The sequence below is a fragment of the Populus euphratica genome, unplaced genomic scaffold, assembly GCF_000495115.2.
Source record: "Populus euphratica unplaced genomic scaffold, PopEup_1.0 scaffold75.1, whole genome shotgun sequence".
Classification (NCBI taxonomy): Eukaryota; Viridiplantae; Streptophyta; class Magnoliopsida; order Malpighiales; family Salicaceae; genus Populus; species Populus euphratica.
In genome coordinates, this window is record NW_011499866.1 from 561807 (window position 1) to 575422 (window position 13616).

Sequence of the window (13616 nt, forward strand, 5' to 3'; positions counted from 1 at the left end):
TCCTTCAATTTTTTTTTTTTTTTTTTTTTTCTGACCGTTAAAGGTTTGAAAAAAAGGTGGTGGCAATTATGTATGGTGGGATTTAGGTAATTTAATTGGGTTATTGAACATTTATTGGCTTGTGGGTTGAAGGTCAAAGGAGGGGGGGGAAAGAAGGTTGATTGGGCTTTTGACATTAAAATCAACTTTCTTGGATTCATGTATGGCTGCTGGCTACTTGGCTAGTGCTTAAGTGATTATGGAGGCAATAAAAGTTTGTGATGAAAATCCAAGGAATCCAATGCAAATTGAAAGGAGATTTGGTTGTTGAGTGGGTGATTGCTAGTTTAATTTCCACTTGGTGTGATACTATGAGTTCTAACATGGAGAGGCCAAGCTAGGAATATCAGAAATTATTATTATTATGCTATATATTATTCATATTTATTAAACCAGGTGAAAATCAAATAGGGATAATCTAGGACTTGGCAGATTTAGTTAGTATTGAGTTAAAAAAAAAAAAATAGAGGTGGTTTTGTTTGATTTGATTGATTTGATATGTATATTGTGGATGATGTTATGCACACACCACCCTCCCCCGGTGTACAGCTACAATCTACTGAGAAAAATAGCATAGCACATCATCCCTAGGCATTTAGAAATACTAGGCTAAAAACCTTATTTGACAAATTAAAAAAAAAAACTAATTGATATCCCTTTTTTGTGTAGCTCTAAAAAATTATGGATTATAACAATATAAATATGATTTTAACATTTTTTTAAAAACTAATTAAGCCTGTAATTGAAGTTAGAAATGTTTTTTTATGGGATATATTCATCATTAAAAAATTAATTGAGGATAAAATGATCAGATATTTTTTTTTGTTATAGTGTAATAATTATTTTGCTATTAAAAGCAAAAAATATTAATATTTGAGTGAGGGATTCTTTTATCTTTTTTTAAATAACAGTATAGTTACAATCATGCCTTGAAAGAAAAAAAAATGTACATGTATAGAAGGGCTTCTTTATCATTTTCTTTAAATAGTAAAATGACATAATTAACCTTACAATTCAAAAAAAAACAAAGGTTGCGTGTGAGGGTGTTTGGTCTATTTCAACTAATTATATTATTATTTTTAGGTTTTGTTAGGGATGGCTTGATAATTTTAAGATTTTAAATATTATTAGAAAACATTATGCATGCATTAACATGTCATTTAAGTGGTGTGTGTGAGACCATGAGATGACCAAAGTCTTGCTTCCACCGTAGTGTTAAGAGCGACACATCATTTTTTTTTTCACAGTATAGCATGTACATAAGAAGAAGATCCAATTGCGATGTGATAGAGGTTTTTTTTGTCTTTTCTCTTTTCTCTCTCATTTCCTAGAAAAAAATGCACCTAAACCTTAAAAAAAAAAAATTATGTCCTTCAATTTATAATCTTATCAATTTTGGTCCTTCTCCTTTTAATTACTGTTTTTTAGCTTTTAATACTTTTTGAAGGTTGGATATTTTTTAATTTTATTATTGAGTATTTAATTTAGTTTAATTTTTTTTATCTGAATTGTTTCATCTACTTTTAATTTCTCTTTTTCTTCCCTTTATACTTTTTTTGATTTTTTTTTTTGCAATTTCATCCATTTTTTTTATTTGTTTTATAATTTATTTTTTATTTTTATTCTTTTAATTTCTATATTCTTATCATTTATTTATTTTAATTTTATCTATCAACATTGAATTTCAATTGTTTTTTATCCAGTTTTAATCATCATTCTTTCAATAATTTTTTATATCATTTTGTTAGTTTTTTTTGTTTTTTTTTAATTTATTATTTAATATTTGGTTATTAAGCCTCTAGTTTCATTGTTTTTTATGTTTTTATTTTCGTTGAGTTATTGTGATCTTATATCTCTTGTAAGAAATTAATAAAGTTAATGATGGCTACCTTGGATTTCTTTTCCTTGTTTTTTTTTTTTATAAAATTGATTTTTTTAACAATTTTATACTTTGATCTTAAATTATTAGCTCTTTAGCTATGTGATTTTTTTTACCTTTTCTTTCTTGTTGGATTATCTTGAGTGTGGGTTAATCAAGTTAACTCGGATTAACTTGCATTTTCTTACTCAATTTTTTTTTAATTTAACTTGGTCTTTTTTGCCCAGATTTTTTTCCAGAGGTCTACTTTTTTTATCCCGATCTTATGTTATGTGTGTGGCAGGTTAGTCGAGTTAACCCGAGTTGATTGAAATTTTTTTTCTTAAGTTTTTATAATTTTTTTATAATTTTATAATTTGCATTGAATTATTTTTCTTTGAACTTTGTTATTTTTCACTTTTATTAATGTATGGTTATTTCAATAGCAAGTTGTTAAAGTTCACTCGGATAGACTCAGAGTTTTTTAACTTTTTTCTATTGAACTTTGATTTTTTTAGTAGGTTATTCTTTTAAAATTATTTTTTTATTTTAATTTTATATCGCGTGTTACTGGTTTGTTAAGTTAACCCGAGGTAACTTAAATTTTTTTATTTGAAATTGTATTTTTTGAAGTGTTCAAAAAAAAAAAGAAGCTATAAAGGAGCTATCCAAATATTTCATTGATTCACTCGGTGACAGGTATGTCTAGTGATAGAAGCAAGCATACAGCTTTGCATGTAAAGACATTAATTTAGATTGTTTTTGGTTGTCTGTTACTTATTTATTAATGGGGTCTGTCTGGTCTCTAAATAGTGACAGATTGTGTTGGCCCATTTGGCTTTGGATTTCCCAATGCGAAGGTGACATTTCCTTCACATTTAATTGGGTTATTGAACATTTATTGGTTTGTGGGTTGAAGGTCAAAAAGGAGGGGGGGGGAAAGAAGGTTGATTGGGCTTTTGACATTAAAATCAACTTTCTTGGATTCATGTATGGCTGCTGGCTACTTGGCTAGTGCTTAAGTGATTATGGAGGCAATAAAAGTTTGTGATGAAAATCCAAGGAATCCAATGCAAATTGAAAGGAGATTTGGTTGTTGAGTGGGTGATTGCTAGTTTAATTTCCACTTGGTGTGATACTATGAGTTCTAACATGGAGAGGCCAAGCTAGGAATATCAGAAATTATTATTATTATGCTATATATTATTCATATTTATTAAACCAGGTGAAAATCAAATAGGGATAATTGAGGACTTGGCAGATTTAGTTAGAATTGAGTTTTTTTAAAAAAAATAGAGGTGGCTTTGTTTGATTTGATTGATTTGATATGTATATTGTGGATGATGTTATGCACACACCACCCTCCCCCGGTGTACAGCTACAATCTACTGAGAAAAATAGCATAGCACATCATCCCTAGGCATTTAGAAATACTAGGCTACAAATCTTATTTGATAAATTAAAAAAAAAACTAATTAATATCACTTTTTTGTGTAGCTCTGAAAAATTATGGATTATAACAACATAAATATGATTTTAACAATTTTTAAAAACTAATTAAGCCTGTAATTGAAGTTAGAAATGCTTTTTATGGGACATTTAATCATTAAAAAATTGACTGGAGGCAAAATAATCCTGATATTTTTTTTTGTTATGGTGTAATAATTACTTTGCCATTAAAAGTAAAAATTATTAATTTTTGGGTGAGGGCCACTTTTGTCTTTTCCTTTAAATAACAATATAGTTCCAATCATACCTTGAAAAAAAATATATACATGCATAGAGGGGCTTCTCTGTTTTTTTTTTAAATAGTAAAATGACATAATTAATCTTACAATTTAAAAAAATAAAGGTTATGTACAAAGGTGTTTTGATCTTTTTTAAATGATTATGTTATTATTTTTAGGTTTTGTTAGGGAAGGCTTAATAATTTTAAGATTTTAAATATTATTAAAAAAAGATTGCACACACATAAACACATCATTTAAGTAGCGTGTGAGGGGTACGAGGGATTATGAGATAACCAAAGTCTTGGTTCCACCACAGTATTAAGAGCGATACATTATCTTGTTTTTTTTTTTTGCGGCATGGCATGTGCATAAGGAGGAGATCCGATTGGGCTGCAATAGAAGTTTTTTCTTTCTTCTTTCTTTTCTCTCTTATTTCTTAGAAAAAATGCACCTAAACTTCCAAAAAAACAATTGTGTTCTCCAGTTTGTAATTTTATCGATTTTGGTCCTCCTCCTTCTAATTACTATTTATTTGGTTTTTAATGCTTTTTGAAGTTTGAATTTTTTTAATTTTATCTTTAAATATTTAATTTAATTTAATTTTTTATCCAAATTATTCCATCTCCTTTTAGTTTCTCTTTTTCTTCGCTTTATACTTTTCTTGATTATTATTTTTTTGTAATTTCATTCCTTTAATTTTTTTTGCATTTGTTTTTTAATTCATTTTTTATTTTTATTTTTTTGATTTCTATATTCTTATTCTTTTTTTACTTTTTTTTTTTAAAAATTTCATCCATCAACATTTAATTTCAATTGGTTTTTTTATCCATTTTTAGTCATCATTCTTTCAATATTTTTTTTTTCATTTTGTTACTTCCTTTTATTTTTCAATTTAGCCCCTAATTATTTTCTTTCATTTTTTATACCATATTTGGGATGTATTGTTTGGGTTTTAAATTGTTTTAAGATTGAATATTTTACTTTTATTATTTTTTCATCTTTGTCTTCCAACAAAACAATCATTTATTGAAAATTGATTTTTTTTTTCAAATTTATCATTTCACATTTGGTTATTAAACCCTTAGCTTCATTGTTTTTTATGTTTCTATTTTTATAGAGTTATCATGATCTCATATCTCTTGTAAGAGATTAATAAAGTTAATCATGGTTGTTTTATAATTCTTTTCCTAGTTTTTTTTTATGAAATTGATTTTTTTAACAATTTCGTACTTTGATCTTAAATTATTAGCTCTTGAGCTATGTGTTTTTTTTTTTTTCCATTGGGTTATCTTGAGTGCGGGTTAATCAAGTTAACTAGGGTTAACTTTCATTTTCTTATTCAATATTTTTTTTATTTAACTTGTCCTTTTTTGCCAAGGTCTTTTTTTAAAAGTCTATTTTTTTTTATCTCGATCTTATGTTATATGTGTAGTGAATTAGTCGAGTTAACTCGAGTTGATTTAAATTTTTTTCTTTAATTTTTATAATTTTATAATTTTGCATTGAATTATTTTCCTTTAAACTTTGTCATTTTTCACTTTTCTTAATGTATGGTTATTTCAAGAGCAAGTTGGTAAAGTTAACTTGAATAAGCCTGAAGTTTTTTAATTTTTTTTTATTAAACTTTGATTTTTTTATTAGGTTATTCTTTTAAAATTATTTTTTTATTTTAATTCTATATCGCGTGTTACTGGTTTGTTAAATTACCCTGAGGTAACCTAAATTTTATTATTTCATTTTGTATTTTTGTATTTTTTGAAGTGTTTATTTTTTTTACATCCATGACATTAAATGAGTAAGTCTTAAATCTTATAATTATATTTTACAAGTTTTTTCAATCTACCGTATCTTAGTTAATAGATTAAGATCGCTTCAATGTTTTTTTTTTTTCTAGTGTAAAGAAAAGTTTAGCCTAACTCCCCACATTACGTGGCCATCTAGCCAGTCCCGCCACTGCATCGACAATGAATTGCGAGGAAATACAAGCTCATGAAAGCCTATCTGTCTTTTCCACTTACTACACTCTACTAAGGGGCTAAGAGAAAAGTTAAAAAAAAAAATATTTTTTATATAAAAAAGTCACAAAACAATGAAAGTAAATAGGAAAAGATTTATGGTTTTAAGCACACCGTTAAATTAAGCAATAAATATTTGTGGTTCTTCTTCCTTCCTTTTTCTGCCCTCGAAGAGACTTAAGCCAGATTACAAGGGGAAAAGAAATCCATCCTGTAAATGCAAAAAAATCCTTCTCGTATAAGCCGATGTTTTTGGTGTTATCACATCAAGCCAGATTTACTTGCCTTTGCTTTTCTTGTTTTCAGCTACAAAGTCAAAAGTTTCAGGCGGGAAGGTCCAACTGAGCACGGTCACCGTCAGGCCAGGGAGTTGCATCTTTCGTTTTAGGAGGAGGGTTCTTGCCTGGAGAGATCATCGTGTTATTACCATGATAAGAAGGAGGGCAGTAGGCACAGGATTTTGTGTTTTTGGAAACAAATGCATGCTTTTGTTTATATTAGGAGTACCATGGTCCACCTAATTAATTAATTGGTTTTATAGCATCATAATTACATTTAATCTCTATATTTTTAATCTTTTCACATCTTAATTATTATTTTTTTAAGGAAAAAATAGAAGATAAAAGATGTCAGATTATATAAAATAATTGATGAGAAAATAACATGTAATTAAATTAAATATAAACAACAACAATGACAAAAAAAAATTTAATTAATTAGTTTTTAAAACTAAATAGTTAAATTAAAAGAATTAATTTATAATTTACTTGCTTATATATTTAAAAAATTATATGTATAAGCTTGAATCAGCTTCGCCAAATCTAATCTAATTTCAAGATTTATCTGAATAAAATTATATGAAAAACACTCTCAAGAAGATATAAAACAAATATTAATTCAAAAAATATTATTTTAATCTTTTTAACTTATCAATCAATGAAATAAAATCAAATATTCACTTAAAATCATAGTATCTCTAGCTACCACGAGTCAAATGCGGCTTCCCTAGCAACCCTTCAAGTTCTTCTCTATATAAGCAGCTAGCATCGCGGAGCATCATTGTCATACGTACACAGACTGATCACACATATCACAAGACTACATTGGATATTCTGTAACTTGAGAAATGGAGGTGCAGGAGGCATCATTATCTGATTTCTTGATCAAGTTGGCCATGTTTGTGCTTGTACAAGTTTTGGTGTATCTAATACTTTCTAAGTCATCTAATGTCTTCTCCGAGAACAAGACAAAGACCATTCAGCTTCAAACCTGGTCGTTCTCTTAGCATTCGCAGTTTCTTGGATGCTCTTTCTGACATCCCACTAGGCAGCAGTGACCCATCACCATTATGAAGCGGTTCAAAATCATCCACCCCCCAAGATTCTATCTTTGATGATTATGGATCTTAATTCAGTGCTTAGCTAAAAGTAGCACTGTAATTTACTTATGTTTCTACTAGAAGATTTCTCTGTTATTAGCTATGCTATGATGATGGATTTCTTTTTTTTGATTGAATTAACAAATTGCTGTATACAATAATAGAGATTAACCAGCCTGCCTGTGGCTTGTAAATAAATGAATAATTTCAGAAATTTACAGGACTTGTGAACTAATGATTTTTGCTGTGGTCCTTTTCGTTGTCAACTAATCTACCTGCAGCTGCATAAGCAGTCTACAGGAACTGGACCACCCTCTTTGACCACCCATGGATGCTTAGCTACATCATCCAAGGTAATTCTTTGCATTGGATCTGCATACAAAAAGATAGCAAGGAGAGAATTAAAATTGGAAAGTTTTAACACTTAAAGACTTGTAGAAATTCCTGCAAATTCATTCAAAATAAACAGCAGGAAAGATTCTGCTGCTTAAGATTTTTAAGAGGCTAAGAAGTCTGCATAAGAATTGAGTTAGTTAAAACATAAGAACTAGGAATGATTGTCCTTATGATCTTTCCTGTGTTACCTTTGCAGAGAAGACCTTGCAGAAGATCTTTGAGCTCGGAATCTAATTCTTCTGGAAGTGGTAAAGGACTATTAACAATCTGTCGAAAGGTAGCTAATATTTCAGTAGACATAAAAGAAAAAGAAACACACGAGAAAAAGAAAAAAAAGTGAGGAGATTACCTTGTCGCAAGTTTCAGGTACGCTATCAGCAAGAAAAGGGCAGAAACCGAGCACCATAGAGTATAAGGTAACCCCCACAGCCCATATATCAGCAGCTTTTCCATGGTAAACTGTATCTGGTATAATCCAAGAATCCTTGTTTCTCAGCAAAGTAATTGATTTGCTTCTTTATAATTCTACAGTATTGAATTACTGTCTTTTCGTTGAAAATAAAAAACTTATTCTGTTTCACTTCACACCCAGTTTTATGGTTATACATCGCAAATTCTCTACGTCATCTAGCTCCTGAATTCCAAAACCCTACACTACTGAAACTGTGGAAGTATGTGAACATGTTGTTTTCGATCTGATATTCGTATGCAGTTGAGACGTGAAGATAGGCGATGATCATAGCTTGTAACTAATGATGCAACGCATGAGCCCTTGGGGCTAGTGGAAATAATGAACATACCTGAACAACACTCTGGTGCAATGAAAGCTGGAGTTCCAGGACATCTCAATAGCTCATCATTGTCATCCTGCAGATTATAATTCCTAAATAAGAATAGTTTGTTGTAGGTCTGCACAAAAAGCTTAAAAAATGAATAGCAGTAAACGCGGAATGTGGTAGCTGTAGCTCTTTATTGGTAGGTCTGTAGATTAGTGTTGTTGTTGTCTAATACATCAGAAATAGTTTCACCAAAGGAATTTTCTAGATTAATACTTGGTGGTAGTGGAGTTCTTGAACTGTAAGAAAAATGATTTTAAGACAGACAACAAAAAGAAGAAGAAGAAGAATGAAGAATCACGAAAATATTAGCAGATGAATCATCATGAATAGCATTACCTCAAAGGCATGGCCAAAGCTGAAATCAACTATTTTCACCCCTCCACTGGTAGTGACCAAAATGTTTTCTGGCTTAATATCACCATGCACAATATTCTGTTACCAATAAAGGAGAATGATTCAGCTTTTTGCTAGAAAGGGACATGTCTTCAAGAGGGAGGGAGCATCACTGAAAGATGTGTTCTATAATAAGCAACTTACATGATGATGCAAATAAATGAGACCAGCAATTACATCCTTGAAATATCTTCTTGCAGTTGTTTCATCAATCCGTCCTTTCGTCTCCAAAATGTTGCTCACAGTACTGCTTTCCACATATTCAAGAACTGGATAATAGCAACCACATGACAAAAGAGAGATAGAAGTGCATCATTACGGAACTCCTTGTGACATTCTTGACACAAATGCTTCAAAACAATGGAAGAGGCTATCAGTACCCATATACAGATAATCTGATTTTTGGTCATCAATCACCTCAACTAGGTTGATTATGTTTGGATGTTCCAAAGTTTTCAATATGGATACCTGAAAAAAAATAAAAATAAAATAAATCATCAACTTTCCCACTACAAACTGGCCATGGCGCGATCCAGAATATGGATTGAATGGTGATAAAAAGATCCAGTTTCAGAAGCCTACTAAATTATGAACTCAAATTCAGAATGCATCAACTGGCCAGCAATTATATGGGGATTAGACCAGCTGAATAAGATTGCATATGCGGATCAGCTGTTCTTGTATGAAACCGAGTGAGCAGCTCTGGCCGCAATCAGAATTTGTCAAAAACTTGCAGTGCCAAGAATGAAAATGCTCATCAAATAAGCTACTTGCATCTAGAGGAAATCTTTATGTAACAAATCCAGAATGTGATCTTGAGAAGATAGAGGAACAACTGAGTGCAGTTTGTGTAAGTACCAATGCATGGACAAGTGGCAGACCGAAAAAGGACTGCATTGAATCAGTAGAATTGGAAAAAACGAAAGATATGAAATAATGGACTTGAACCCAGAAATCTGAATGGTGGAAATACTTTTACGCAGCTGATTATCCAAGCCAGTTGCCAAAAAAAACAAAGCCACTAAGAGAAGAAAGAATTATGATTGCTACATGGTAGAGGCACAGGAAGGCCTTAAGTTTGATGCCATTGTTGCAAGCTTCAGATCACTATTGACCATAATTCTATAAGCATCGCACAGAATGGTCCTTGTACAGGCAGTGTGTTGTAAAGAAAAAGTAAAGTGCAGGGTCATTTGGTCAGTTTGATGTGAACTTTGAAGAGATGGTCTGAATAATACATAACTGAATTATTACAACTCAGAACCTTTGGCTACTTCAAGATAGTAACTGCTGAGATGTGGAATCACAGTAGATGAAACCCTAAACGATCTTATAAAAAAGCTGAAAGGATATTGCTTGAAACAAGAGATAAAACAACATCACAGCATGATCAAAATAGAAAGTAGTCCTTGAGTTTGAGAACAGATGAAAACAAAGAAAAACATCAATGAAACACAGGTTCTTACTTCTCTGAGAACATCAGCCATGGCTGTTTCTGATCCTGTGATGCGAAATTTGCGCAAACGAGACTTGCAAATAACCTACAAGAACAGTGGAATCCTGGTGATGGATGTGCAGTTAAATAAAGAGAAAGAGATCATTCATCATGGTTCAAGATATCAAGAGAATCAATGTCAATGTTTTGGTTGGGATCAAACCATAGAAGATAGGTATGTTAATGTTTGATAAATCAAAGCAACGAATTGAAGCACCATAGTGCAGGATCAATGGAACCTGGTTGTATCAATGAGCAAGTCCAATAGCCATTTCACCTCCATCCCTAATCCCATCTTGATTTACAGAAAATCCATCAAGATATTGCCATATATCTATCAATTTCATGTATTCAGCAAGGGAATTGCTTTCAATATTGCAAATCTTGTTATATATCGCGAAACTTCCTGGTTAGTTAGTTGTTCGTAGGGCAGAAGTCCTGTACTAGCAGAAAGTGAATCCATAGCAATGAAGAGGAGAGGATGAGTACTTCAGCGATACTGTTTTGAGGTTAGTTTATTTTTCAACCATAATTGAGCTTGAAAAAAATTATAATTCTAGATAATCCTAACAAGTAATCCTTAACTATAACGAGGTGTATTTACCTTAATAGCATAAGGAGTTCCACTGTTAATGTTTCGATAGAGTACCTGCACCAACTTTGTTATTACCTCAAGTTAAATAGAAAGCAAGCAGTAGAAAGTAGGGAATCTGCATGTTGTATATATGCTTACCACTTTACCATAGCTTCCTTGGTTGATCCTCTTCTCTTTTACATACTCGTTGATCATCTTTCTTCCATTTGAGTGCTATCCTCACCATACAAGTTTCAGTAAACCATGTTTGATAATTTCCAAACAGAAGAGCAAACGAAATTGGTCAGTAATCGAGCCGAATCGATGCTTTCTACACAAATACTAAAGGCAATAACTTGCGCTTGTTTCATTTTTTTGAGTTTTTACCTTAGAATGCCTTACAAATGTGGTAACTGTAACAGGGATCTTCTTACAAGCCCGAGGCTTCCTTGGTGAGCATGGAGTTGATTGTTCTCCATTCTTATCAACAGGAAAATTCCCACTGGATAAGTCCTGGTAGAAAATGTTCTCTGCATCATCTTGTCGACGGTCAACGTTGCTCGCACACTCTTGAGAGAACAGATTGGATGTGGAGGTCATAGGTAAAACAGGCCTCTTCGGATTCCGATGATTTGTCATCGAGTTGCAGCAGCCTGAATCTTCCTTGAACTTGGAGTATAGCAAGGTAGATATTATGTGACATGCAGAAAAATCCCTTTACAAACTCCTGCTATACACGATTAAAACCTTAACCACAAGGAACTGTCCTCCGGTAGCAAAGTTAGACCAAGCAAGCAAGCAACAGGTGCAGCTAACCCCACACTCTGGCTTGACTGGTAGCTGGGCAAAACCTATCAATGTAGAATGTCTCATATGACATCTACGTTAACTGAACTGAACTTCATTTTATATTGCTCTATGTATTTTTCAATTATTTGCACTGCCCTCGTAGAGTAATTTATTTTTCACCATGTTTTATTTTTTTATTTTTTTTAAATCTCCAAATTTTAGTTTGACCTTTTCTTCTATCAAAATTACGCGTGTTTTTTCATTCATCACATGATAGATGGGCACTTCATCAAACTGGCCCAAGAAGTCGTGTTATTTGTCCCTTGCTTCAAGAAATTGAAGTCCTCGCCACTCCTTACTTGATGATCTAGATTATTACACGTGTGAATGAGAAATCTAGCACATCCAATACGGGAATGCTAGACATAGTCTAAGCTACATTAATAAAAATTATATCTTTAAAACTTGATTATTTGAGCTCATGAATAGGGATGATTTAGTACCATGGTATCTCAATTTTGTTAATAAAGTCATCATAAATTTAAATATTACTATTTTATTTTTATTTGATATATTTAAACATAAAATAATAATAATAAACATGATCAAGTTTTAAGTTCAAAAAGATTTTTTTTGAGAGAATTTATTAGAAAATAATACAAATTATATTTTAAAGAATTTCATCTAATAATTTAAAGTTTTAGATTGAGATATCTTTTTGATAATTAGAATAAATTAAATTTCTATGTTAAAATATACATCAACTAGTATGTATAAACTAGCATGTATAAAGATGATTATCTCAATACCTTGATACAAAAGTTTATATAATAATTTTATGAATTTAATAATTTCTTTTAATGATGCAGATTCAGTCTTATAGTATATTTATTGTTATAGTATATTTTTTTGATTTTTGTTTAAAAATTAAATTTAAAAAAATTATAAATTATAGCGAGAGTTAAAAAAATTATAAATATATTTGGTTAGAAATAATTATATATTTTTTACTTGAATCAAAGGCTTGAACAAAATTGAGTCAACATCTTAATTTAATTAAAATTTAAAGTTTTTAACTCATGAATTCTAACCTGCACTACATCTATTCTTTTTTTTTTTTTTAAAAAAAAATTGATTTGAATAATTTTTAATAAACATATTTCTAACTTGAAGTCATTTTAACATATTTTTGTCATAGAACATGTTTTAAATTGTGACTCAAAAGTGAAAAAAAAAACATTTTTTATAAGTACACCAATTAGACTCTAAATGCATCAAATTTTCCCTTATTTTTTCTTTATTAATGGTCAAATATTTGATTATGCTCGTTTAAACTGCTGTACAATGTTTTCTATATGTGTTGTAAGGTGATGGTGTGAGAAATATGATTTATATATAGATATGCAAATATTCTTATTTTTTATATACAAAAACTTTTTAAATACAAGAGTGAATAACGTCAACCTATGATGTTAAAATCAAGTCGTTTATTAGAGATAATTAGTAATGTTTCAAGGCGGGTTACAGAGGGGGATGTAGCTCAGATGGTAGAGCGCTCGCTTAGCATGCGAGAGGTACGGGGATCGATACCCCGCATCTCCATTCTTTTATTTTTTCCCCTTAGATTTCCTTTTCATTGAAAACCGCTAAATTCACACTGCTCTAAACCCACAGCACTTTCCCTCACTGCTCCAATCAAGAGTCAATCCCACCTGATGTGGGACCCACATAGCGCCTCATTCAACGCACCTATCCCGCTCACAACCTTAAACCAAGCTGTGGTTTTATCATCTCTCTCTCTCTAGGCAATCCACTTCTTCAGCCACAGCCTGAGCCAGAGAAGAGGAAGATAACACACGTAAATCAAGGATTATTTTATTTATTAAAGTAATATCGTAGACCCTAAAATCAAGAAACATTCACAATACAGTAACCCTACTCTTAATTGTTTTCATTGGCCCTTAATTTGCAGAAAAATTATATTTTCTAACACGTTATAAATATTGATGATGCAAGAGCCTCTTTGAAAAATTGTTTTTTCTTAATTTTGATTGTTAGTTGAATTCTATATTAGCTCCATAGTTATTTACAGGGTTTAGGCCTAAAGTTA

At 30.9% G+C, this 13616-nt stretch overlaps 1 protein-coding gene and 1 non-coding gene across 5 annotated transcripts; one reads left to right on the top strand and one right to left on the bottom strand.

The window, feature by feature from the left end:
- Nucleotides 1-7128: 7128 nt before the first annotated feature.
- Nucleotides 7129-11464, bottom strand: LOC105126135 (serine/threonine-protein kinase GRIK1-like). Of its 4 annotated transcripts, none has more exons than XM_011026891.1 (12): nucleotides 11291-11464; nucleotides 11105-11260; nucleotides 10877-10951; nucleotides 10748-10792; nucleotides 10115-10189; nucleotides 9029-9116; nucleotides 8793-8917; nucleotides 8592-8687; nucleotides 8217-8325; nucleotides 7766-7881; nucleotides 7605-7683; nucleotides 7129-7392 (listed from the first exon to the last, which is right to left on the bottom strand). In XM_011026891.1, the coding sequence occupies exons 1-12, from the start codon at nucleotides 11354-11356 to the stop codon at nucleotides 7292-7294; spliced, it is 1131 nt and encodes a 376-aa protein (XP_011025193.1). In that variant the 5' UTR covers nucleotides 11357-11464; the 3' UTR covers nucleotides 7129-7291. The 4 variants fall into 4 exon arrangements, with proteins under 4 accessions (XP_011025193.1, XP_011025194.1, XP_011025196.1 ...); XM_011026892.1 differs by having other exon boundaries at nucleotides 11105-11255; nucleotides 11286-11464; XM_011026894.1 differs by having other exon boundaries at nucleotides 8217-8283; nucleotides 11105-11444.
- A 1571-nt stretch (nucleotides 11465-13035) lies between these two features.
- Nucleotides 13036-13108, top strand: TRNAA-AGC (transfer RNA alanine (anticodon AGC)). The gene has a single exon. It is a non-coding gene; the product is annotated as a tRNA-Ala (tRNA).
- Nucleotides 13109-13616: the final 508 nt, after the last annotated feature.